The 25,258-nt window shown below is 42.3% G+C and overlaps 1 protein-coding gene across 4 annotated transcripts in view; it reads left to right on the top strand.

Moving 5' to 3' along the window:
- Positions 1 to 25,258, top strand: part of MTHFD1 (methylenetetrahydrofolate dehydrogenase, cyclohydrolase and formyltetrahydrofolate synthetase 1) — a 74,643-nt gene that overhangs the window by 13,189 nt on the left and 36,196 nt on the right. For all 4 annotated transcript variants that reach the window (XM_043548472.1, XM_037901107.2, XM_043548474.1 and 1 more), the window contains exons 3-16: positions 6,740 to 6,799; positions 7,584 to 7,637; positions 7,998 to 8,134; positions 8,346 to 8,446; positions 8,847 to 8,983; positions 10,443 to 10,554; positions 14,943 to 15,070; positions 17,151 to 17,248; positions 18,258 to 18,431; positions 19,155 to 19,291; positions 19,657 to 19,703; positions 21,643 to 21,750; positions 21,858 to 21,932; positions 23,771 to 23,873. In XM_043548472.1, the coding sequence (XP_043404407.1) occupies positions 6,740 to 6,799; positions 7,584 to 7,637; positions 7,998 to 8,134; positions 8,346 to 8,446; positions 8,847 to 8,983; positions 10,443 to 10,554; positions 14,943 to 15,070; positions 17,151 to 17,248; positions 18,258 to 18,431; positions 19,155 to 19,291; positions 19,657 to 19,703; positions 21,643 to 21,750; positions 21,858 to 21,932; positions 23,771 to 23,873 (1,471 nt within the window). The remainder of the gene's footprint in view (positions 1 to 6,739; positions 6,800 to 7,583; positions 7,638 to 7,997; positions 8,135 to 8,345; positions 8,447 to 8,846; positions 8,984 to 10,442; positions 10,555 to 14,942; positions 15,071 to 17,150; positions 17,249 to 18,257; positions 18,432 to 19,154; positions 19,292 to 19,656; positions 19,704 to 21,642; positions 21,751 to 21,857; positions 21,933 to 23,770; positions 23,874 to 25,258) is intronic.

Here is a 25,258-nt window from a genome sequence, read left to right as displayed (position 1 = left end):
TATTAGAAACATAGACTATCAGGGTTGGAAGGGACCTCAGGATGTCATCTGTGCAACCTCCTGCTCAAAGCAGGAGCAATCCCCAACTAAATCATCCCAGCCAGGGCTTTGTCAAGCCTGACCTTAAAAACCTCTAAGGAAGAAGATTCCACCACTTCCCTAAGTAACCCATTCCAGTGCTTCACCACCCTCCTAGTGAAAAAGTTTTTCCTAATATCCAACCCTCCCGCACCGCAACTTGAGACCATTACTCCTTGTTCTGTCATCTGGTACCACTGAAAACAGTAGATCCATCCTCTTTGGAACCCCCTTTCAGGTAGTTTGAAAGCAGCTATCAAATCCTCTCATTCTTCTCTTCTGCAGACTAAATAATCCCAGTTCCCTCAGCCTCTCCTCATCAGTCATGTGCTCCAGCCCCCTAATCCATTTTTGTTGCCCTCCGCTGGACGCTTTCCAGTTTTTCCACATCCTTCTTGTAGTTTGGGGCCCAAAACTGGACACACTATTCCAGATGAGGCCTCACCAATGCCGAATAGAGGGGAATGATCACATCCCTCGATCCCCTGGCAATGCTCCTACTTATACAGCCCAAAATGCCGTTAGCCTTCTTGGCAACAAGGGCACACTGTTGACTCATATCCATCTTCTCGTCGCTGCAACCCCTAGGTCCTTTTCTGCAGAACTGCTGCGTAGCCATTCGGTCCCTAGTCTGTAGCAGGGCATGGGATTCTTCTGTCCTAAGTGCAGGACTCTGCACCTGTCCTTGTTGAACCTCCTCAGATTTCTTTTGGCCCAATCCTCTAATTTGTTTAGGTCCCTCTGTATCCTATCCCTACCCTCCAGCGTATCTACCACTCCTCCCATTTTAGTGTCATCTGCAAACTTGCTGAGGGTGCAATATAAAGCCCTGCTGAGGGTGCAATATAAAGCCGTACTGAGGGTGGCTGAATTATCTGCCTCTATCTTTATCTATCAACCAAAATACAAAACTCTTCACCAGCTGGGGCACAAAAGTAGCTGACCTCTGTACACTGCAATCACCTGGCTTCATTTAACATTCTGACACTTTCATTTTGGCTGTTCCAAACCGGAGGATTGAAGCAGCATTATACAAAACCACTTGTTAATTTGAAAGCTATTTATCAGGCTCACTCGCCAGAAGAACATCCACAAAACATCTGGAAGACTTAAATTCATTCTTCAGATTAGTAGCAGCTTGGATAGCATCAGCTAGTGTTATTGCACTGCATAGCACAATGGTAGACTAGCCTTGTCCCTGGTGTGCATGGTAAGAAATTGCAGGCCATGGTGTTTTCTAATCTTGCCGGTAATTTGCTACTGGAATAGCTTGCAGTTTCTACATCTGAATGAAGTAGGGCTTTATATTTTTTTAGCAGCTTAGCCAGGAGAAGAGCCTCTTTGTACACAGGATAATTATCTATTTCTTCAATCAGCTGATAAAATGCAGTGTCCTAAGATGACTGTATTGTTGGAGTGTAACTAGATGGTTTTGCTTTATTTATTTTGCTCGAGTAGGAAGAAAGGCATGTTGAGTGGTAAACTGCGTCCTTACCAGTCAAGTCTTCCACAGATGTCCTGCGCAACATGTCGTCATCTCCTTGTTGAAGTGCTGCATTGGTTAGATTGGTTAGATCTTAGATTGGTTGCTTACTCAAATGTTTCTATTTTAAGAAGTGTCAACTTGTATTTTGTGTGTGTTTTCTCTCAAGGAAACACTACAACAGGACGATAGTTGGAGGACATGCTTGCTCTGGTGGCTATAGAAGCAGGTGACCATGATGCGCTCTGATCACCTTCAGAGTCTGTTTTGTTTTCTTGGGTTCAGCACAACTGAGACATGTGCCAAATTCATATTGTGTATTTTTGAAAGTAACTCCTATATTAGGGTGCTGATGCCACATCATCTAAACTAGAAAACTCATCCAGTAGCCATCAGTACAGTTCATCCCCCCCCCATGCCTTCTGCTACCAGCATCACAGATGTCTGTCCAGTTCTGGTGGCTTTTGACAGTTTTGCATTCTTTTGAATTTAATGACAAATCACACATTTTTTCACCTTTTTTTGTGTGGAGAGTGTTTTTCTTTTTGATGTGAGCCTTAAGGGGCTTGAATCCTCCATGTCTTCATATACTCTAACTTCTCTGTAGAGGTAAAATCCCCAAGTATATTGTTAGCATTACTACCACCATTTTTCGTTTTGTACAAGTATAAGACTTGTGCTAAATCAGATACAAATTAGATCTATATGTTAGTATCAAAAATGCCATTTTTGTTTAGTGAGCACTTTAATGGAAGCTTCATATTGGGCTGTGTATTGTAATTTCTAACACTAATACTGACCTGTGGATAAGTGACGCTAATTAAAAAACTAGTTTCTGTACTATTTCAAAGGCTAGTACTTTATGCATAGGCAATTACAAATTAAAACCTTCTACCAGGCAGATTAGCTGCTATGTGGTGTGTACAAAAGCTTACAAATGGAGACGCATAACCAGGAATTCACATACCTTTCTATTTACCCACTATGCAGTACAAATGGTGGGCATGTAATCTACTGCTGTTGGTGCACAGCCTTCAGTGTGAGACTGATCTGGTCAGCAAATTTCAATTGAAAATATAGAAAACTATTATCCCTAGTGAGATACTTGGACAGCTAAGATTATGCGATGTGAAAACATGTCATCTTAATATATTGCAAAATGTTGATATTTGCCATTTTTGCCACATGCTAAACAGCGTCGTCATTTCTGGGGGGGGAAAAAAACTTGCCTATGCAATGCCAATAAAAGTCTTTTAATACGTTGTCATTTGATAGCTCTGAGCAATAAACACCATGTTAAGGTGTTGAAATTAATGTAAACATAAAAATCTGTAGTCAGTAATGTTGCAGTGTGTTTGAAACTGCAAAAAATGATACTTTATTTTGGGGAGCATTGTTTCACTTTGCAGGTTTAGGGCACCATTTGACAGCTCCACATCGTATCTCATCTAAACATACATAAAGTAAGCTTTCAAATGATAGATGATGTGGGTGTGTGTAGAGTGGGTACATTCAACTCTGAAAATATGGCCCTTTATGGAGAATTGCCACACGTCTGTTAGTGCAGAATTCCCCTCTGATGTACCTCAACCCTGCATTGTCTCAGAGAAATTCAGTCCTCGTGGCCCATTCAGTCCTTGGCATCGCTGTGACTTACAAGGATGCCAGATGTGATGGTGGTTTCTATGGTAGGTTTGCCCATTTACTAGACTGGTGTTACCAGTCTGTTTCACATAGGCTAGCAAACAGCATTTTACAGCTGCAAAGTCCCATATCCATTAATAATTTCCTGAGCCATCTGTCTTGCAGCTGTTTGATTTAACAGTGCAGAGTAATTAATTGCAGGTGGGCAGGGAAACTCTTCCTGATCTGTGTAGATTCTCATGCATTTATCTCCATTTCATTAGGTTACATTGGGTACTATACATGGCCATTTTGTTCATGAACAAAATCTCAAGCTGTACGTTGAAAGCAGAGTTTGAACATTCTCTTTCCCACACTAAAAACAGATGTTTTCTGTTTCTTCACGTCTCCCACTGCCATCTCCACATTTTCTTCCCTTTCGCCCCTACACAGACATGGCCTTCCTGAGCTGGTCTGCAAAGCTGCTCCCCCAACAATACCCTTAAGATCCATCGTTGCTGTAGCTTCTGTACAAGAAATTAGCTAGCTGTGGGAGTTGGGGATATAGTTTGATAAAAATCAAGAAGACAAGTGCCACTCATCACCTTGGCCATTTTCCTTGTTTCCATGCCCCCCACCTTTCTTTAGACATCAGACTCTTCCAAGCAGGGACACTGTCTTTGTATGGGGATGCCAGGTTTCGGGTGCTTCAATAATACAAGTGGTAGTAATTGCTTGTTACAGCTTTATGTGGGGAGCAGAGTTAGCCATCTGTAATCCAGTCATTAGGGAGCAGCATTTCTGGAGTTCACCCTGTTGTCTGCTGGAGTCTTGCCAGCTCTCCCTGATGTTGTTCTTGCTACACAGAGTCTTTCTTTGACAAATGAGGCTGGAGTATGCATCCTGCTTTCTGAAGCCTGGCAGCACTGTAATCACCTGATACCAAGAATTACAAGCTTGTGTCCCACGTCACTTTCTCTTACATTTTGTGCTTGATTTTGGTTATTTACAGCACGGCGGTGCTGGAAAACTGTCAGTGGAAATTTTAAGAGACAAGTGGCATAAGATGCCCAATGCCCGTTAGTTTGGGGCACCTTGTTGCCATATATGCCTTTGAATATCCATAAAAACGTACCCATATATATGTATGCACTAGGGCTGTCAAATGATTTTAAAAAATCACAATCACGATTAAAAAATAGTTGTGATTAATTGCAGTTTTAATCACACTATTAATAATAGAAAACCAATTTAAATGTATTATACATATTTTTGGATGTTTTCTACTTTTTCAAATATATTGATTTCAATTACAATACAAAGTGTTCAGTGTTTGTATTATTTTTGATTACGAATATTTGCATTGTAAACAATTTTTTAAAAAGTCGAAGCATGAATGAGCATACGAATGTTTAGCATATCTGGCACATAAATACCTTGCAACGCCAGCTACAACAGTGCCATGCGAATGCCTTTTCTCAATTTTGGGTGACGTTTATCTCCCCTAAATGTAAACAAACTTGTTTGTCTTAGTGATTGGGTGAACAAGAAGCAGGACTGAGTGCACTTGTAGGCTATAAAGTTTTACATTTTCTGGTTTTGAGTGCAGTTATGTAGAAAAAAATTCTACATTTGTAAGTTGCATTTTCACAATAAAGAGATTGCACTACAGCTGTGGTTCTCAACCAGGGGTACACGTACTCCTGGAGGTACGCAGAGGTCTTCCAGGGGTTACATCAGCTCATTTAAATATTTCCCTAGTCTTACAACAGGCGACATAAAAAACACTAGCAAAGTCAATACAAACTAAGATGTCATACAGCTAATGATTTGTTTATACTGCTCTATATACTATACACTGAATTGTAAGTATAATATTTATACTCCAGTTGATTTATTTTATAATTATTGGTAGAAATGAGAAAGTAAGCAATTTTTCAGTAATATTATATTTGTATTTTTATGTCTGATTTTGTAAGCAAGTCGTTTTTAATGGACGTGAAACTTGGAGGTACTCAAGACAAATCAGACTCCTGAAATGAGTACAGTAGTCTGGAAAGGTTCAGAGCCACTGCACTACAGTACTTGTATGAGGTGAATTAAAAATAGTATTTATTTGGCTGTCTTTTTTTACAGTGCAAATATTTGTACTAAAAAGTAATAATATAAAGTGAGTGTTGTACACTTTGTATTCTGAGTTGTAACTGAAATCAGTATATTTGAAAATGTAGAAAAACATCCAAAAATATTTATTTATTAATTCATTTAAATTGGTATTTTATTATTGTTTAATAGTGTGATTTAAACTTGGATTAATCATGACTATTTTTAATCTATTTTATCTATTTGTTTTGCATTAATTACTTGAGTTAACTGTGATTAATTGACAGCCTAATATACACACATAATTAGACTTTGTGTATATCAAATAGGCCCAACTTGCCTGATGGCCTTAATCAAGTAATTGGGTGTTTCATAAATGAAATGAGCTCAGTTCAGAATCGATACATATTCACGCCTCTGGCAGTGAATCTCTCCCAGTATGGACATCCTTCTGAAGTCCCCAGGAGCAGTGCAGTCAGGATCTTGACCTGTTGCTCCAACACTAAAGGACATGCAGATATATTAGTGTGTTTAGATACAAGTATCCAGGCAAGGGAGATGCTGCTTAAATATGTGCAGCAGCAAGGTTTGCCGTGTCAAGAGGGGTATCTTGAATGAGGTGAAGGCCAGGGGTTTAATTGTGTGTATGTAACCTGAACTCCTACTTTGAACTGACATAGGAGCCGAGTATCTGAGCTTAGATCTTGATGTTTTTTGGTGGTGGGGTTTCCTCCCTGCATGCTTTGACTCTGGTGGAAATTCGACATGAGCACACATCAGTATTGTATGCTGCCAGACAATGAGGTCAAGAGTGACTCCTTGTCTCCTCACCACCTCAGGACCCCTGCCCTCAATCAGAGGAAGCAAATATCTGGTGACTATTTCAGTGTGGAAATGTTGTTGATTTCACTGCATGCACAGCAGTGGTTCACATCCGAAGTAGCCTCTGATAATTGGTGTGTCCAAAAACTCTCTTATTCTTAAACCGTGCTTCATAGCCGTAACTCTACATAGCGTGTTCTGCACTATGGGAAGTTGCTGTCTTCTGATCGGTGATCAATAAGGCTGAAAGATCCTGGCAGTGCTATTGGGTATAAAACTGTCTGTATTTGCAAGTCACGTTAATACATTTTAGATTTAACTTTTTCAGGAAAGAGACTGGGCATTTTACTCTGCTTTGGAATGTACCATATTAAAGGCTTTCAAAAGGCATAAATGGCTGCTATTTAGAAAATTAGCCAAACTGTTTACCTATCTTTCACTTAAAAGGACATTTCCCATTAGCTCTGTCTGGCTGTATCCCTTTGCTATAGGAAGACTCTTGAGTCAAGCTGTCCCTGTAATATAACTACAGTTGAACAAAGGAACAGTCATTCAAATTCAGATATATATTTCTGTATATCTGTATCTCTGCTTTCCATTGTGACTTGTCTCTTTCCTTTCACCCTTTAGGTTGGGGATCGAGATGATTCAAATATCTACATTAGCATGAAGCTGAAGGCTGCTGCTGAGGTAATGCCTAGATCATAACTTTGATTTTCTTCGTAAATATTATACACCCCACCCCACGCACACGAGGTAGTAAAAACGTGCCTTTAAAGCCTTCAATATGGCTATACCTATGCAAACCCCTAATGTAGACAAGCTGCACTGATATAAACTGGGGCTTGCACTGTGTGGATTACTCTGGCAACATCAGTGTAGTTAGTTGGTGCAAATGTTTATAGTGTAGACAAGCTCTTAGTTTTGTGTGCCCACTGCACTGTTCTGTCCTCTGGCTTAGCCAGCCCTTAGACCCCTGCCCGTTATACCTCATTAAGGCATACACCTGCAGTTGCTTCATTTCAGCTCATTGCCCTGCAGCCACTGTATGCTACAGTACACCCTGTCTTGTGGAAGGGGAAATTGGCCCGTTGTCCAAGATGTTGGTTGATGTCTTGTTGCTGTTTGCTAGCATTCCAGAGCAGTGTCGTTTTTGTCAGTCCTAGTACAGCAGCTGCTATCAAGCTGAATTGCCATCCCATAACTAGGGATTCTCTTTCTTTTGTAACCTATGTTACAGTATGGGGTAGTAAAAACAATGACAGGAAAGTTAACTCAGCGGGGTACTAATCTTCTCTTTGGTTTATGTACTTCTGAGTAACAGGACTTTATTGCCTGTCCCTCAGTCAGACTAGAAAGCATGATGGATTCTGTCGCAAGCCTGGGCTGGAAAGAGAGAATTGCCACGCTGTTTTTACATAGTGCCTCTTACGTCAAGTAGAAAACCAGATCACTTCTGAGTTCTCTTTTGCAGATTGGGATCAATGCCAATCACATTAAGCTGCCAAACACTGCAACAGAAGCTGAGGTAAGTGACTTGGTCAGTCTCGTTAAGAAGCCCTTCATTTTGGTTTGGTATTAAAAAGATAAAATGTGTGTGTATTTCTTTGACCTATCTTTTTATATAAAGAAACACTTGCCTTTAAGGGGTGACTCATGCAAAAAGGAGAGATCACCAAATGCTGAACATTTTTAAAGAATTTAATCTAGATGTTTCTGAAAAGACAAATCCACAAGTAATTTATATTTTTATATGGGAGAACTAAACATTGTGTGGTGTTCCCAAATTCTATCCAGCTAGAAAATGCAACGTTCAAGTACTTGCACCAGACTTGTTTAAATGTATCATTCTTAATGTTTTTATCCTGTCCCCACTTTAAATGTATAGGTGCTGAGGTGCATCACTTCTTTGAATGAAGACCCTGCAGTTCATGGATTTATAGTACAATTGCCTCTAGAGACAGATCAACCCATCAGTACAGAGAAAGTGACCAATGCTGTTGCCCCTGAAAAAGATGTAGATGGGTAAGCTGATTTTTGCAGTTGGAGGGTAATTGTTTTTGCATACAACTTGCTCTCTTTCCTTTAAAGCTATCTGCTTAAAATAAGGATTCTAAATTTAGCAAATAACTTTAAAATATATAAATGTTGGTGTTATGGAATAACAGTTAGTGTAACTTTAAGATCCTATTCCTGGCACATACGTACCATTGTCCCCTCCCTTCATATACTTTAGGTTAACTAGCATCAATGCTGGGAAACTTTCCAGAGGTGACCTTGGAGACTGCTTCATCCCCTGTACACCCAAAGGATGCATGGAGCTTATCAGGCAGACAGGTAAGTAATTAAAGTATATTTGAAGGACTGATGGTTCTCCTTAGTCCTGTCCTCATTATTGATGAGTACACTGTGTGTCAGTCCCTTGATGAGCTGTAAAATTACACTTAGTGTGCAGTATATGGTAGCCTTTTCTAAAAGCACTCGTTTTCCTTGAGGTGCCAACCCCTGTCCCTCTGCCTTCTTAAAGCCCTTCACCTTCCACTTCTTGACCTTCAAAGCCCCATCGCGTAGACAGCTGTGTTTTCTAGCCAAGGATGACTAATTTTGACTTTCCTAAGAGCCACAGCTGGATCCATGCTGACTAATGGCTCTGGAATAAAGTTCAACTAATTGGCAGCTGGGATGTGCCCAGGTTGTTTGGACTGCTAACCTAAAACCGAATCTTCTTATGTTTCAGGCATCCAAATTGCAGGTAAAAAAGCAGTGGTGGTTGGACGCAGTAAGATAGTCGGTGCTCCAATGCATGACCTTCTACTGTGGAGCCATGCGACTGTAACCACTTGCCACACAAAGACTGCGGCACTGGCTGAGGAGGTAAGGATAAGGTGTTTATTTAAACCCTGTACAATATATACACATGCCTGTCTCTTTCCACAAATGAATTTTCAAAAAATAAGATAAAAAAAGCCTGTACTTTAGAAGCCTCTATTAAGATTAACGCCCAAAAAAGCTTTTCACAGAGGTCTTTAAAATTGCTTTTGAGACTGGTCCCATTTTCCTGCTCAACAGCAACAGTAAATCACAGCAATGGTGTGGTGGCAGTATTGACACCTACTTGGATTTTTCCAGACAATTGGCACGCTTCAGCAGGCAGGCAAAAGAGCGGATGTGTATTAATGTGTAACAGATCAGAAAAGCTGCAGTGCTCTATGGTACTGTAAAACAGAACTCGGGTATTCCTGTGGTGTTTAAAGTGGGATTAACAAAACTGACCCAACCTCACAAGGTGGTTGTTAGGCTTATTAATGGTTTAAGTGCAAAGTATTAATAAAATCTCAAATATAAATCTTCTCCCTTTTAATATAAAGAAAAATCAAAAAGATAACTACTTCCTATGAAAAACTAGATGGGGTGAAGGAAGTATTGAAATGACCCTCATAATAGATTTCTGTTTGCATCTTTAGCTATAGAGCTTTGACCAGGTCTGCCAGACTTGCCAATATGGTCTAAGTGAGCGGTCATGCCAAATTACAGTGCATTTTGTGTTACAACCTCATGAATGTTAAAAGAATAAATCCATAATTAATAATGATTTTGAGCCAGAAGACTGGATTGCTAACACTGGGTGGTTTAGAGGCCTGTGCAGGAGGTATGGTTGATGGCTTTCTGAGATGTGCTGGCTCTATCTCCACCCAGCCTACCTTGAAAAGAATAGCTCTGCTGTAGGAAATTCTAGGGGTTAACTTGAGGAGAAGAAAAGAATGTACGGTAGTGTTAAGCATGGGCTGGTACATAGGGTCCTTGCCTGGGAATCGGGACACATGGATTCTACTCCCACCTCTGCCACTGACCTGCTGTGTGACCTTGAGCATGTCACTTAGCTTCTCTGTTCTGCCCCCTTTGTCTCCTTAGGTTATAAGCTCTTCAGGGCAGGGATTCGCTCTCACTATATGTGTGTACAGTGTATGTGCCTGCCCCAATGGAGTCCCCCTCCTGGTTGGAGCTTCTGTGTGCCGTTGTAATACCAACAATAATAATAGATATAACTCTGACCTGCATTAACAAAGATGAATGGCTATAAAGATCAAATAGTCAGCATGAGGTGGAAAGGTGACTTCCAGGTGCTCCTGATTTAACTCCATGCCTCTGAATTCAGTCACGAGATCTTCACAGTAGCCATAGAAATATTTCCTTCCCACCCATCCCTGGGCTTCCAGGAGGATTTTTGTTTTGTGTTGGGGACACTGTTGCTTTTTTGAATATGCAAATGACTAAAAGTAAGCCGAAAATGACCTGCTTTGTATCTGCTGTAGTGACAGAGATATTTTGATAGGTTAGTAAAGCTGATATCCTGGTGGTTGCGGCTGGTAAACCTGAAATGGTAAAAGGGGAATGGATTAAACCCGGTGCTGTAGTAATAGACTGTGGAATCAACCATATACCAGGTAAGCATGTGTGTGGGGGTGGGGGGTATTACACCGTTGCTGCGTCTTGCTGGAGACCTCTACTTAAACTTAAAGGACTATTGTCTTGAAGCATTATATAATTTGCAAACCACTGGAGGGTCTGGCACAAAATCAACTGGCTATGGATTTTTGTCTAAGGGTTAATTTAACTACTTTTTGTCACTTGTAAAGAAGAAACAGATGGTCTGGCTCATTCTGGTTTTTTCCCTTCATTTTTAATCCAAGTTACAGGTATTACATGATATGGGAAATTAGTCACAATCAAGCTGTCATCATGCCTACGCCCACAGGGCTTTTAAGAAGGTAGTTTTATAATTGATCAGTCATTTTGTTGCAATGTAATTATCTAATGGAAGGTAAAGACATTTCTCGCCTACAGCTCAGCTGTCTTACCTCTTGCAGATGACATCTGAGTTGTTGTAGTTAAAAGCATTAAGTCCTCTGCTTAACATAAAACTGCCCTTGCAGTTTGTTGTTGTTTGATATATCTGTGCCGAGCCACCCAAACGTTGGCAATCTGTCAGGAACCATGTTTGATTTGCATAAAACAAAGCAGATTGCAGCCTCCCCTGTTAGCATGTTGCAAGTAGAAATACCATTGTGTTCCTGGTATACCACTGTCTTGCCATTCTTCAAGAGCTTGCTTGGACTGCATGTCTGAGAAGTTGGTCCCGATTTCCTTGATGATCACTTTAGTCTCTCTGGCTTTAGAAAGGTTTGAACCTAGCATAGAATCACCTGTGGCAGTTCTATAGTCTGGCGCGCTTGGGGAGATATGAGGCTTAGCAGATAAGCTCTTTAAAATGTATCCTGTGGAAATATTCCATATTGAACACTTCCTGGCCCTGGTTTCCCAAGGGTTCCACAGCCTTTCCCTGGGGTTCTTTTAAAGCCTGTGATGAGGAGGGGAGAAGCAGGTGGAAGCTTTGCAAAACTCTGTAGCTTCCTCCTGCTTCTCCCCTCCTCATCACAGGCTTTAAAAGAACCCCAGGGAAATGCTGTGGAACCCTGGGGAAACCAGGGCCAGGAAGTGTGGGATCATGATGCTAGAGGGGAAACAGTGGCTGCTTTGTCAGCTTCTCCAAGAAAAGCTCTTCCCAGGGTATGCTGCTGCTGGCCCATTGTCTGAGATTAACAGAAGTCCTGTGCTCTGAATGCTAGGTAGAAAGTAGCACAAACTGGCCTCCAGTGGATGTAAGTGTTTCCGGCTAGATACCTGCACAGAATGTGAATTGCAGCTCTGAGACTGAGAGGAAGCTGTTTAGCTTCAGCACTGTATTATAACTGGTTTCCCTCTGTGGAGAGGGCTGAGATGCAGCAAATCCTGGCCCAAGGGATGCAGATAGGGGAGTGCCACCTCATCTGCATTGTTCCAGCCCTGCAGAAATCCTCTGTGCTGTGTGGGGAGGGGAAAGAAGAGCAGTACTGGGGGTGGGCCACAGAATCAGCACAGTCTTTGCTCTCTTTCCAAAAAATACCACAGGAGACTCTTGCTTACACTGCTTCCTTTCCACAGTTTGGAACCCACCATTTAAGGGGTAGTTCTAGGTCCTGGGGAGCCTCTGTTTGTGTGGGATGAGAGAGCTGGAAGATGGAGGTGTATCAGAGATCCCCTGTGTTGGGTATCCTTGAACCTTAGTAGACTATTTGGAATTCATGAGTTTAGGGATCGGAACTCCAGGTTGCTTCAGCAAAGGAGAAGACAATTCAACACCCTGCCCTGGCCTGCTAGGGCAAAATTCAAGGGAACATTGAGTAGATGATTGCATGTCCCTGTGCAGAGCTAACCCCCTGGGGAATCAGTCTGGCCCTGTGAAATTGTACAGCAGTAGCGTCCAACAGCAAATATCTTTACAACTGACTTCCAGAAGAAGAGCTTTGTGTGTAGGTTGAAACCATGTCTCTTTTACCAACAGAAGTTGGTCCAGTAAAAGATATTGCCTCGCCCACCTTGTCCTTCCAGATGTTGAGTCTTTTATCCTGACGTGAGCAGTTCACTTTCAGGTGTACAGATTTGACTGTGTACTCTGGGAAGGAGCCTTGTAGTCTCATATCTATAAAATGCCACCATTTAGTTTCTTTGACCTCTAGCTATTGAACGTTTTTGTCCTCTGATATTTTAAGTGAAGAAAATCTGTTGTATGTTTAGGAAGATGCAGCGTGTGTGTGTGTGGTGGGAAGTATAGTGGAGGGGTGGGTTAGATGATGACTGGGGGAGAACAGCCAATAAAAGATCCTCTAACTGACCACTTTATGGAGCACAGGAGGGAAAATATTTTAAAGCTGGTCAAATAGTCACCATTTCCTCTTCATTTATATTATCTTGCAGACTTAGCTTCACAATGGAGAATAAACTGTGCTTCTCTGCCTTGCCTGTGTATCGGACACAGATTAGGATGTTTTGTTTTGAGTGCATAATTTATCAATTGTTTGATTTTGTTCTCAGGCACTGAGGCTTTGTTGCTGGTATGATTTGTAGTCATCCTTGGCATCCTTAGAAGAAAATGTAATTACATTATTTGCCTTTTGCATTCCTAATCAAGTTGCCCTTCAGAATGGGAGGTTGAATTATTCTGTAGCTCAGGCAGCAAGTCTGCAGATTACTAACAGTTGCTGTAGAAACAGGATTAAACAGCCATGACATGGTTCAGGCTTTGGACAGGAGAAGGAAGCTTCTGACTTAACACACAAATGTAGCAAAACTTCAGAACTGCTAGTTGTCACTAACAGTGGTTTTAGAATTAGTGTTGACTTCAGTTGCTTTTGTTTTGACTTCCCTTTCAATTTTTCAGTCTCCTGTTTTATATTTTTTTCATAGTATTTGTTAAAGCTTTTGATTATATTCTGTCCAGCGTTCCTGTTGGACAGCCACATTGAAGTGCATGGAGTTGCACAAGAGCAACCAAGGGTGAAATGTGGCCCTCTGGCTATAACACTGCTTAAATGAGATTTCTTTCTGGTTTAATAAAAAATTAAACATTTCTGATTTCTTGCTTTGAGATAAACTGGGACGTGTAAACTTCTTTCAGACCAGATGTTTACATCCCTCTTCATGTAATGTCCTCTGTGTTCTAAATCACTGACGTTAACATCCACCACTCTTGCAGAGAAAGTGAAAGCCACCATTTTGGTGTCCTGCGCCTAAAATTGAGTCCCTCTGCTGAGTAAATGAATGAGTTCTGTCTCCAGACAGGTGAATCTCCCTGCAAACCTCACTTAATGCACATTGAATTAAAAAAAATCCAAAAACATATTGGATTCTGGACCATTTATTTATGGGAAAGGGCAGGGGTGTGTGTGTGTGTGTGTGTTGTGATTAACCTTTGCCAAATAGAGAAGAGAGACTTATTAGAGAAACAGAAATTTAAGATGTTTAAATGGAGGAGGGGGATTAAGTTGTATTTCAAGTTTAATTTGACTGGACACTGATCTATTGATACTGCAGTATTGCTTGCCAACCATTTGAACAAAGCAAGAAACTTGGTGGGGGGGAAATGGAAAACTCTGTCCTCTCTCTAAAGAGTGGTGAATTTCTTCTATGTAAGTCAACCAGTGTATGGCATGATACTTGCTCAGAATGGTTGAAATTGAAGTGTAACTTGTGTTATAAATTGGGCTATTAGTATTCAGTTTCAGCTCCTGTGTCATTTATAGCATGCTGGCAAGATTAAATGTTCTGCCTAATTCCATCATGTATTTTTAAGTCATGTGCCATACTTCATAGTATGTAATCACTTAAGTGCAGAAGAGATCAGAGCCTCGGCTTGCTCTGAAATGCAGGAAATCTAATTTAACCTAAATATGAAGAGCAAAGGGAAATGTACAGCTTCTTATTACTGGAAAACATGTTCCTCCTCCACCCCTCACTGCTTCCAGTGTGACTGAAAGCTGTACTTGCAATTCAGGACAATCTCCGACAGCTGTGTAGTGGGCTAAATGATTGGTGGGATCACCCCTCAGCTTCCCCTCCTGCTCCCGCAAAGCCAGGACTTTGTGAGCACATGGTCCCTCCCTTCTTTTCCCTTCCCAGAAGCACCATGTGATCTGGAGCCTTCTATGAAATTTCCCAGGTTCGTGTCCCTTTAAGGAAGCCCCAGCACCATCAAGGAAGTAGAGACTGCCTGTGTTCTACCTGGTCTCTGGGTAGACAGTGCTATTGATCCAGTCTGACTTCACAAGCCCTAAAATTACCCTTTGGGAAACAAAGAGAAATCTAGCATTTTCCAGCTTGATTATTTTATCTCTTTTGCTGCTTGCCGTGTGGCTGAACTTTTATTTCGATATGTGCGAGCCCTCGTCTGAGTGGGAGTTCAGCCTCTCTTGTTTCAGTGAAATGCTCTGTGTGTAACTTTATCTCTCCCTCCCAGACAGTACAAAGCCCAATGGGAAAACGGTAGTAGGAGATGTGGCTTACAGTGCAGCGAAGGAAAGAGCTTCATACATCACCCCCGTCCCTGGCGGTGTTGGACCGATGACCGTGGCCATGCTAATGCAGGTATGTGAACTACAGACTGACTGTGTCCTACCTGTTCTTTTTATGCGTTTGTCTGACTAGCCAACTAACACGCAGTAAATAACCGTGGGCATTTCTGGGGGTGGGTGAGTGCCTGGGAGGAGTTAGGCTGTGTGCCACTGGTCAAACATCCCACAGAAATGCCCTCCGCTGCTTTGTGTGTACGCTACTTGTGTGTGTTTGAGGTTTTGTTCGCTGCCTCTTTGCTTGACTTCACTGACACGCATCATGCTACCTAATGGGGTTTGTCTCAAGTTGAGGGATTTCCACTGTCACTAGCCTGGTGTCTTGCATACCCTCTTCCTGATGCTGTGCAAAGCAATCCAGGTTTGTAGTGGGCTTAATTTGCTAGATTCCTGACAGAGGAAAGTTGTCCATAGTCTCTCTCCCCCCCCCCCCTTTCTCCGGAGGAGAGTTCCAACAGTGCAGGGGGACTGCAGCTCCAGCTTGTTGGGAGATGGCTCATGACTCCCAGGAACAGGGCTGGATTTAGAGATGGGTGACTGCCTGGGGCGCCAGACTTGGGGACGCGCCGGGCTTGGGGAGCTGTTTTTGTTAGCAGTGAAAGGGAAAATAGAATGTTTGAAGTAAAATGTTTCAGGTAGTCTGTACGTGGATTCCCTTTTCACTAACCTCCTAGAACATTCTGGACCTTTGTAGAATCTCGTGGAACCTTCCAGATTTTCTGAGAACTACACTTTTCTTGAATCTCCTGGAATGTTGTCAGCCATGCCCTTGTGGGTATATAGGGGGTGGGGAGTCACCAGTCAGTCAGTGAGATATAAGAATGAAGTAAGAGCCCCAGCTGCGATATTGTGAACGTTGTTTTACTGTGTAATTGTGAAAGTGTACTTGTGTGTTAAGACTTGAAGAGTGTAAGTAGCGACTAATAAAGGACATATTTAATGAGAAGCTATGCTTCAGTTCACGAGGTCAAAAGCGAGAAAAATGACCTTTTGAACTAAAAGACTAGGGTTAACGTTCTAAAGCCGTCACCTACTGTAACCCCATTTAATACTGGTCCACCCGATCTTGGTGCCCAGTTCAATTTCTTGATGTTAGTACATTTCAGTTACTCTTAAAATTAAAAAGTTTCTATAAGCTTAGAGGAAACATTTTTATTTGCTTATACATGGCATGAATAAATACAGATGTACGGATCCTAGTGTACGAATTTATCATCTCATATGACAGGGATAAGTCATGCATGCACATTGTGCATCAAAGTCATGAAATGGGCTACAAATGCAATAAAAAATAAGGCATTCAAAAGTTTAACAAATGAAGGGTGGGGTGCTGAAGGTGCTCCTTGCCTGGGGTGCCATTTAGTCTAGGGCCGGCCCTGCACAGGAACCCAGAGTGGCTGGAAAGTGGGATGAACAGCTTCGCTGGTGGGGCTCTTAGGGAGCGCTAGCTGTAATTTTAAAACAAGCCATGAGGTGGCCCTAGAAAGAGAGCAGTAGCACAGCACTTGCCTTCAGAGGTTGCTCTAGACAATCAGCCACCCTAGGCAAAACTTCACGGGGCTGCCCCTTCCTACTGCCTAGAACAGAGATTCTCAACTGCAGGGGGGAGACGGGTGTAGGACTTTCTAGGGGGTGCAGCAAGCCTTCTGATGGTTTGGTGGTTATGATAGGGGGCAAGTGCCAGGTCTCAATGACACATAAATATGGCCTGGCCGCCCCTCTGCCAAGACAGGGGTGTGCAGCTGGGTCAAATTCGAATGAGTGACATTGCAACCGGGTGCACAGGGTTACAGTGCTGCTCAGGTTTGGCCCCGCCACTCTAGGCAGCTGACTTGTTTGCCTAAAGCTACTGCAGCCCCACCTGCCTTTTGGGGAGGGGAGAGGGGGCAAAGGGGGGGGGGGAGGGAACAAGTCCAGTGTAAGCATTTTAAAAGTCTCCTTGAGAAATTTAAATAAATGCTTTAATCAGAGGTTTGCATTGGTTGCTGTCTGGGATAGAAGGGAGGGGGCTGGGCAGTCCTTTCTGGACCTGTGTTTACTAACCAACGTGTTGCAACATCTGTGGCTGTAAACTGAGCCTTTTTGTACCTGTTCAGAGCACAATAGAGAGCGCACAACGATTTCTAGAGCAATGCCAACCTGGGAAATGGAACATCCAGTACAACCAGCTCCGCTTAAGGACTCCTGTGCCAAGGTAACACTTTAAATAAACTACTGCTGTCTATCTCGTAACGTCGTGTTTCTGTTCTGTTTTCTCTGGGACTGTGTATGGGAATTCCCATGGCAGGTTTGTACGCAGGAGGGTAACTACTTGAGTTCATTCTAATTTTTAAAATTCCCAGCGTTTTGCAGAGGAAGGCATTCCTGTCCAATCCTGCAGAGTGACATGTGCGACCAGGCTCCTTTGCCTGTCTGAGCCCCATCAGTGGCATCAGGGCTCCAGACGGGCACACAGGTCCACCTGCACACATCGCTCCAGAACAGAGGCCTCGTTGTGTACAATGATGCAATTTATGGTATTGGCCAATACGCAGGTGGCAACATCGTAGTTTTTAAAATATGGATAATTGTATGATAATGGCAAGCTGCTTTTAAGGGCAATGATGCTGTGTCAGAGCAGTACTACTAGCACTTACATAATCATTTACACATGGAGACGTCAGTTCAGCAAGGTGTTATGTATGGCCATCGGTCACATTGATGGAGTTCAGTGGGACTTAAGCATGTGCTTAAGTATTTTCCTGAATCCGGGCCTCAAAGCTCTGTACAAATGCAAATCTTCTCAGCCCTCTTGCAAGGCAGAGACTGCTAGGGCCAGTTAGATGTATAATGGCTGAAGCAGCAAGTAGCAAGATGCCTTCCTTCACCTTGGGAGAGCTGAAGTCTGAGATAGCAAGAGCACCTTGGGATAAGAGTTGTTGGGTTAGAGCTCCTGCTAATAACAAACACTTGAAAGTGTTTGAAATGTCACAGGAAAGACTAGAAAATTCCCAGGCATCAGTAACAAAGCTGCCTTGGGAGATGTCCTTACCCATACTACAATGGGCTGAGAGGACCTCCTTGGGCAGATTGACTTCTTTAGCTGTAAAGCTTAGAGATTTCAGTTTTTAAATCCTACATTGGGGTGCTTGTGGGCTATACCTGTTGGGAAGCAGGCGGTTTCATGCTTCAGCAAATTAGATTCACCTCCTCTTTTCTTTAAGCGACATTGAGGTATCTCGATCTTGCGTACCCAAGCTCATTGGTCATCTCGCTAGAGAAGTCGGCTTGCTCTCCGAAGAGGTGGAGCTCTACGGTCAGACCAAAGCCAAAGTCCTGCTGTCTACTCTCAAACGCCTGAAGGACCAGCCAGATGGCAAATATGTCGTCGTAACAGGGTAGGTTGTTCCTTCCTTAAAGGTGATATTGGGGAATATGATGTAGAATTTCTGGAGGAGGGTTCTGGAGTCTTGTTGCTTTGCTTTATAGTTTTAAGAATGTTGGAGGAAACTTGGAGCAATTTCATAGGAATTGGATCAGACCCAGAGTCCATCTAGTTCAGTATCCTGTCCGACAGTGGCTGGCGCTAGAGGCTTCAAAGGATGGTGTAAAACCGCTGCAGTAGGATAAACTGGCTCCACGCTTAGGGCTTGTCTACACCGTGCATTTGCCCACAGCAGAGGGATGTAAATTTTAGATTGTGACATGCTAGTATGAATTAACTGGACTGCGTGCACTCTGCTGGTGAGCACTAGAAGTTCCCTAGTTACGTTAACATAGTACTGTTTGAAATGGGACTGTCAGTACGCACTAAGGAACTTCTAGTGTTCACCAGCAGGGTGCACACAGGCCAGTTAGTGCGCGACACACTTGTGAATGAAAATATGCACCCCTCTAGAGTGCACCAGTGTAGACAAGCTCTAGGACTCATCCTGAACTTTAACTGCAAGAGGCTATTTTGAGCCCTGAAGCATGAGGTCTTATATCCCTTCCAAAATGTGTGTTAGCGTTAACTCTGATAACTGGATATTCTTATCCATTAGACATCCAATCCCATTTTGAACCTTGCTAAGTTCTTGGTCTCAAGTATTTTATTGCATATGCTGTGTTGTGTATTTTAGCATAACACCTACGCCCCTGGGAGAAGGGAAAAGTACCACTACGATAGGCCTGGCTCAAGCCTTAGGAGCACATCTCCACCTGAACGTGTTTGCTTGCGTCCGACAGCCTTCTCAGGGACCAACCTTTGGCATAAAAGGTATGACTTGGCAGCGCCATATTGATCGCCATTCATGCAGTATAGAAGAGTAGCAGGGAAGGCACATTCAGCCGATGGGTGTTAGTTGAAATTTCAACTCTTAGGAGAGAGTGTTTTCTGTTTCTGTATAGAGGTGTGTAATCCCCACTGAGGTCATTTAGGGTTACACAAACATGTGGGGAGAGAATCTGATTTATTTAGGAAGAAAGCAAGTTTTGGATACAGTCACAGTGAAATCCAGCACAGCATTTAATCATACTTGTTCAATAATAAAGACATTTTAAAAATGGCTAAGCAAATGTGCTCAAAGCTACAGAGGCATTAATGAGCATGGTTTGGTTACTTCCTTCTATGCCTTTTTATAGGTGGAGCTGCAGGTGGTGGATATTCGCAGGTTATCCCCATGGAGGAGGTAATTTTGACACAAGACCTTATTGACTGTGTAATGTTCAACTGTGCTGAGAGCAGCTGTAGTCAGTTAACTTCTTGGAAATCTTTTGTTTGTAGTGAGATCAAAGTCTAAGAATGGGTATTGACTTTTCTTTCAGCAAAGCTACTTTAAGGACAGAGGGAGTTAATCTTTCATTGTTTTTAATGGAAGGCTGCGTGGGTCAGCGAATAGGGTATAGTGCTGGGAATCAGGAGAACTCGATTGCCTTGCCATTTCTATCACTGACTCACTGCATGACTATAAGCAAATCATTTTAATTCTATATGCTTCAATATCCCATCTGTAGTGTGGGGGTAACAATGGCCCTCCTTTTATAAAGCACTTTCAGATCTAAGGGGGAAGAGAGTTGAGTAGCACTGTCAGTGACGGTTTACACTCTCAGGAACACACTATTTCTGTTTACTACTTCTACATAATTGTCTGATAATGTACAATGGGTAAGGGAAACTTGGAAAGCAGTAAGGCCAAGACGTAGCAGTGCTAGTGGCCAGCACATTAGACAGAAATATGCAGTGTGATATGGCGGCGGCAGCAAAGGTAATGTGGTGGGTTGGGTTTTTTTTGGGGCAGGGCGGGGCTGCATCCATACACACAGCATTGCAGGGCATGGAGTTAGAAAGCAAGTCTCTTGTGTTATACACCTAGAATATGATATTTGCTCTATTTGCTAGAAATATGGTGACACGTTGGAGGGTATTCAAGGAAGATCAGCAGAAATGATAAAGGGACTGTAGGGAAAGATTCATGTGTCCAGTCCACAAAAGGTGTAAATGTGAAGGCAGGCAAAGATTTAGTTAGCATGGTGCTGCGGGGTATATTATTGAATTCAAGGAAGGAAAAATAATCTCCCAATGGAAGCTGTGGAAGCCCAGTCACTTGGGCCATTTAACTAGACTGGCCAAAACGCTTGCCCATATACAATAATAAGGAACAATCCTGCTGTGGCTGGAAAACAGACTAGATAGGTAAGATCTCTCTCTGACCTCTGGTATTAAAATAAATTCCAATCTTGTTGGGTTTCTTTTTTTAATCAAAACATGATTTTTTTTTTTTGATTTTTTTTTTTTTTTTAAATTGAAAGTCTGTAGAACTATTCATCACAGTACAGGCTCTGAGATATTGGTGGATACCTTTTGCAAGCAATCTCCGGCCCAGGAAGAGCTTAGCCAGTAGAGAACATTAAAACAAGAGGTGCAAAATAAGGCAATAAGCAATGGCACATATTTGTGTATTAGAATAAGATTGCCTCTGGTGATTAATACATAGCTATCCAGTGTCAGTTACTCTATTTTTTAGCTTTCTCTGTTTTAAGGACTTAGTAACTGAGGTTTCCGGAGTCTATGGGATTAAGATTTTATGGCTCTTGCTGTCATCTCTTCTGACTTTTCTAACACCATCTCCCTTCTTCATTTCACTCCTGCTATGCATAATTGCCCTAACTGAATCCCCTTCTTCCCCCCCCCCCACCTCCATTTTTATATGCCAAACATAGAAGAAGCAGCTGTAAATCCTAACCTCTAATCCCACTATGCTGCACAAATCAGATGAGTTGTCTCAAATGAAGGTAACAACAAAGCAGTATAGCCATGTTTTTCCATCTTTTGCATGAACCTTCTCTTGATGATCCTGGCAGAGCTGGGGGAACTGACTCTTGTATGAGAAACTCATTTTGAACACTTCGTTCAGGAAGTTTGTAAAATGACATAAATGTGGGGATGGCATGTTTCTGTTTTAGACGAATTCCATCTTCTGTTCCACATATTGCACAGAGCAGTTTCCCCCTGCTGCTCTCCCAGTAACATTGCTATTAATATTTCTCTTTCCATCTGGCTATAACAAACTACCCAAAAAAAAAGGGTAAAAGAAGGGTGAAATAACTGATGTCCATTTTTTCCTGTAGTTTAACCTCCACCTGACTGGTGACATCCACGCCATCACAGCAGCCAATAATCTAGTAGCTGCAGCTATCGATGCTCGTATGTTCCATGAGCAAACTCAGTCTGATCAGGTAAGAGATGATGTAGTTGATTCCATTCTGTGTTGTGTTGAGCACAGTCTATTTTGCCAAGATTTTTTGGACACTCTGCAGCTGCTAATTATATCTCATTCTTCAAGGCTCTTTATACCCGCTTGGTGCCTTTGATCAATGGTGTTAGGAAGTTCTCTGATATTCAGATCCGAAGACTGCAGGTGAGTTGATCAAGCTTGTTAGGTTTCTAGTACTGTTCTGTATGCGTCGTCTTTACCCTGTGAAAAGATAAATTACAAAAACCTAACATTGGTCTGTTTGTTGGTATTTATTTACACAGCATCCAAAAATGCATTACCCCACAATCCAGCTAAAGACATGTCACAGCCCTGTCCTTGAAGAGGTTTCAGTCTAACTTCATATGCTATTCAGTGAATGAGTAAACTACAAGGAAGTTAGGAAGAAACAAGGGTCCCTTATAAATAATCAACTGTTATTTCAGTGTCCTTGATGCAGCATAACTCAGAAATAAATAGTCCTTGCCCCAAATACACAGTCATAACTGAAGATGAACGTTTCCTGCTGTGGTATTTATTGTGGCAGTGAACACAAAAACCCAGCCTTCTGGACGTGAGCTGCTGGAAATTGTTTTAATACAAACTGAGCAAAAAAGGGAGAGACGTATTTTATTTGCACATTCTGTGTGTCAGTTTTTACATGGAAAAATACTCCATTGAATTCCTCTCCTCTAGCTACACAGCTGTTCAATGATTATTTAAATGACTAGAACTTGGGAAGCAAATGGAGTCGTTTGTCAGCAAAAAGCATGGGCCACCGTGTGTTCCTGGTCTCTTTAGCAATTCTCTTTCACAGTAGCGACAAGATCATCTAGGTTGTAGGTTCAGGGGAAGTTATTGGAGTTGTCTCCTGGTTAATCAGTTGGCCTACCTATTAACATAGCCTGAGGCACTCAGAATTGTACGACTACTTTTATGTTGTACATCCAGAACAGGTGTCCATTGGGAGGGCAAGAACAACAGTCTCATTGTGGGGGCTCTACATTTTTGTATCATTAACTGGCTGTAATGTCTCCACCATGTGACACTCACATTTGATTGCCAGTTTGTCTCTCCTCCTTTGCTGGGCTATGTCAGGTCAAGTGCTCAGGCCTATTATATGGAGTGTTACTGACAAGCTCTGCAGGGAGCCCTGGCCAGTCCCCTGCTGCCGCAGCGCTGTTGGCTGTAATGTGGAGGTGTGAAGGGTGGCAAACATCGTCCTGCTGCCTCTGAGAACCCCTGGTGCTCAGGAGAGCGACAGAGGAGAACCTGTCCCTTTTTGCCTCTCTTCTGGTGACATGGAAGACTGTGTTGTCTAAATAAAATGCTTGCTGTTCCTAAATCAGTTCCATTGCTTCACTCATTTCTAAGCTTGTACTTGAATCGGGCTCCTTGAGATAATGCCTCTCTGTTAAGCATCTTGGCAAATTGCCCATCATCAGCAAGTTCCTGGTCTTCAGGTAGGGCTTTCTGGGATATTGACCGTCTTGTGACTGGATTGTTTAATGCCTCCTTTGTGCATTGTATCTAGCATGCTGAAGAAGCAGTGTTTTAATACTTATGGCAGTGTGCAGTGACCCCCCCAGGCCAAGTAAAGAGAAATCGGTGTAAATACACGAGACTGATGATTAGAACCTGGCACGTAAGGTAGAGCTTTGCATGATTTCTTAGGGATGCAGATGGAGGGGGCTTCCCTTCCTCTTCAAAATGTCACTAGCTATCTTGTACCTGTGTTGACATTGACACTCCCTCTGATGGGAGGGACTGTGTTATATGCATTGCCCTCTGACAGAATTTGCAATTACCTAGTGGCACACACTGCTTCAAAAACAGATTCTCCACTGCTGCTTTATGCAGGGAGAAGTAGCTCTCCGGAGGCACCCTCTCCCTCCGTTTATTGCTAAAAATGGGGAATCTGCTGTACAAAGGCTCCTCATTTTAATACAGGCTCATTTCCTTCAGCCTTTTGACTATTCCTTTTTCCCCTCTCCTCCCCCCAGAAACTGGGTATTGAGAAAACTGACCCCGGGACATTGACGGATGAAGAGAGAAACAAATTTGTGAGATTGGATATTGATCCAGCTACCATAACATGGCAAAGAGGTACCAGAGCAATAGACAGTTGAACTGCCGGATACGACAAATGTGTGAAAAGAGGGGTTGTAAACGTACAGGGAGCTGTGTTTACTGGCACAACTGGGGGTCTGACATTGTGCATGCTCAGTGGGATAGATTCACTCTTTGGGCTCTTCTTTCAGTCTCAGTCCTAGAGCAGTTGACACAGATGGCTTGAATCTTGATGTGCTCAGGTGAGATTTAGTTAATTGCTACAAAGCTGTATTTCAGACTTTGCCAGTAGCTCAGTGAGAGAATACAAAGATTGGCAGCCCTGGTTAGCTGCCTAGTCTTCCCCATGCTGAGAAGAAGGGAAGTCCTTAGAGCTCCGTCCTGGCACTTGGTAGAACCAGGTTCACTTCCGTGCTCTGACACCAACTTCCTGCGTGACCATGAGGACAGATTTCCAAAGTTGTTTTGCACATGGATGTTGTGGGGATAAATGCAAGACTGTGAGGTGCTCAGATACTATGCTGGTAAGTCCCTAGGGTAGATATGGTACTATTCCTTCCCTGCGAACTCCAACAGGGCTGTCAGCTTCAGCCTTCGCATTACCACTGAGTGGATCAGGTCTTTAGCTCGCTCTGGTGACCTACGCCAGCTGTGAAGCTGCCCCACTGCCTCTTATTTTTCCTGTCTCAATCCATTAATTTCACTTCTTTGGTCTGTGTTAGCTGGGTGGTAGAATTTAATGCGGTCATTCTGTTAGCAGATTTTAAACCTTTTCATTGACCGATTTCACTACTATGCTAGTTGGTTCAGTTACAGCTGCCAGGAAGAAATGATACCTGATTAATTAAAACAGTGATTTTTTTTAATGTCAAACAGCATTGTTTGGACTTTTACTTCCTCTAGAATAGCTTGGAACAGATGGCTTAACTCTCTGTATTTAATTATTTATTGCAAGAAATGTTTGAGTAACAGTAATTCAGCCTGAATAACTCTTTTCTGAAGTGAATGTTAAACTTCTTCTGTCTGTGGCATTCCAATAAGAAAAGAATGTAGTCTCTTGAGCATTTAAATTGTAGTTCGAACCAGGGTGGATAAAAATCATGTTTTAAATGACAATAAAATCAATTTTATAAAAAAACTGATTTAAAAAAAATGAAATTTTTTTAAATCAGATTTCTAAAATTTTCATGTTTCTAGTTCTTTATTTTCTTACCATTTTATAGCCTTACAATGCTGAAGTGTGTTTTTTGTACTTGTTTCTTTAATTAGGCCTTGTCAACACACACAATGCTTTTACTATACTGGTCTAGTTTAACATGCTTTATTCCACTTCTTGTAAAGGAAAAAGCTTTCGTTATATAAAGTACCTTTACACTGGTATTACTGGATCCACATTAGGGCTTGTATTGGTGTAACCATAG

Source organism: Chelonia mydas, chromosome 6 (assembly GCF_015237465.2).
Source record: "Chelonia mydas isolate rCheMyd1 chromosome 6, rCheMyd1.pri.v2, whole genome shotgun sequence".
Classification (NCBI taxonomy): domain Eukaryota; kingdom Metazoa; phylum Chordata; order Testudines; family Cheloniidae; genus Chelonia; species Chelonia mydas.
Note: the sequence above shows the minus strand (reverse complement) of the source record. Positions and strands in the feature narration are given on the sequence as shown.